Source organism: Mandrillus leucophaeus, unplaced genomic scaffold (assembly GCF_000951045.1).
Source record: "Mandrillus leucophaeus isolate KB7577 unplaced genomic scaffold, Mleu.le_1.0 Scaffold11, whole genome shotgun sequence".
Taxonomy (NCBI): Eukaryota; Metazoa; Chordata; class Mammalia; order Primates; family Cercopithecidae; genus Mandrillus; species Mandrillus leucophaeus.
This window is the reverse complement of record NW_012099209.1, coordinates 1,491,482-1,492,904: the sequence shown is the minus strand read 5'-3', so window position 1 is coordinate 1,492,904 and position 1,423 is coordinate 1,491,482. Positions and strand designations below refer to the sequence as shown.

At 51.2% G+C, this 1,423-nt stretch overlaps 1 protein-coding gene across 1 annotated transcript in view; it reads right to left on the bottom strand.

Moving 5' to 3' along the window:
- COLGALT1 (collagen beta(1-O)galactosyltransferase 1) overlaps positions 1–1,423 on the bottom strand; it is a 31,112-nt gene that overhangs the window by 20,520 nt on the left and 9,169 nt on the right. Inside the window, exon 4 of the mRNA XM_011990136.1 lies at positions 428–562. Within this exon, the coding sequence (XP_011845526.1) occupies positions 428–562 (135 nt within the window). The remainder of the gene's footprint in view (positions 1–427; positions 563–1,423) is intronic.

Sequence of the window (1,423 nt, the reverse complement as noted above, 5' to 3'; positions counted from 1 at the left end):
TTTTGTTTTGTTTTGTTTTTGAGACCAAGTCTCACTCCATCACCCAGGCTGGAGTGCAGTGGCGCGATCTCAGCTCACTGCAACCTCCGCCTCCTGGGTTCAAGTGAGTCTCATGCTTCAGCCTCCCGAGCAGCTGGGGGGACAGGCGTGTGCCACTGAACCTGGCTAATTTCTGTATTTTTTTTTTTTTAGTAGAGATGGGGTTTCACCATGTTGCCCAGAGTGGTCTCAAACTCCTGAGCTCAGGCAATCCGCTTGCCTCAGTCTCCCAAAGTGCTGGAATTACAGGCGTGAGCCACCGGGCCCAGTTTCCATGATGATTTTTGTAAGGCACACACACAACAAGGTGGTGTGACAGTAAGTTTCACTCTAGCCACGAACCCACCTGCTCAGCCCAGACCCCACAGTCCCCAGGCACTCACTGTACCTGGGAAGTCATTCCACACCAGAAGTTGGAGTACGCAGCCCGGGAATCCAGCATGGGGGCGACTACCGTCTTGTTCTCAGCGATGAGCAGGCTCAGCGTGTCGGGGTTGAGGATCAGGTTGTCCGCGTCTACAAACTGCAAAACACCCCACACAGCATCAGCATGGGCTGCCAGAGTGCCTCCAGGTCAGGCTACCACTCAGAACAGCTGGGGCAAAGGCCAGAGCCCTGGGGGTCGGGCAAAGACCTCTGGAAGCACCCCCACACCGGCTGAAATGGAGCAGGGACCCCGTTTTGGGGGCCTGCAGGATCCCCTGGATCATGGAAATAAAGCAAAGGTCTTGAGTTCCTTCAAAGAAAATTCTAGGCACTGAGCTAGCCCTGAGAAGTAAATGAACAACCAGAGCAAGAAGGTAGCAAAACTTTTTTTTTTTTTTTTTTTTTGAGACAGAGTCTCACTCTGTCACCCAGGCTGGAGTGCAGTGGTGTGGTCTCCGCTCACTGCAACCTCCGTCTCCCAGGTTCAAGCGATTCTCCTGTCTCAGCCTCCCGAGTAGCTGCGACTACAGCCGTGCACCATCACATCCGGGTAACTTTTTGTATTTTTAGTAGAGACGGTGTACCGTCAAGTTGGCCAGATTGGTTTTAAACTCCTGACCTTATGTGATCCGTCCACCTTGGCCTCCCAAAATGCTCGGATTACAGGTGTGAGCCACCATGCCCGGCCTAGTATTTTGCTTTTTCTTCCTTTTTTATTTTTTAAAGGGATAGCATCTTGCTTTGTCACTCAGGCTGAAGTGCAATGGTGCAATCGTAGCCTACTGCAGCCTGGAGTTTCTGGGCTCAAGTGATCCTCTCATCTCAGCCTCCCAAGTAGCTGAGAGTACAGGCATGCGTTACCATGCCTGGGTAATTTTTTTATTTTTATTTTTGTAGAGATAGGGTCCCTCTACATTGTCTAGGGTGGTTTTGAACTCCTGGGTTCAAGTGATCCTTC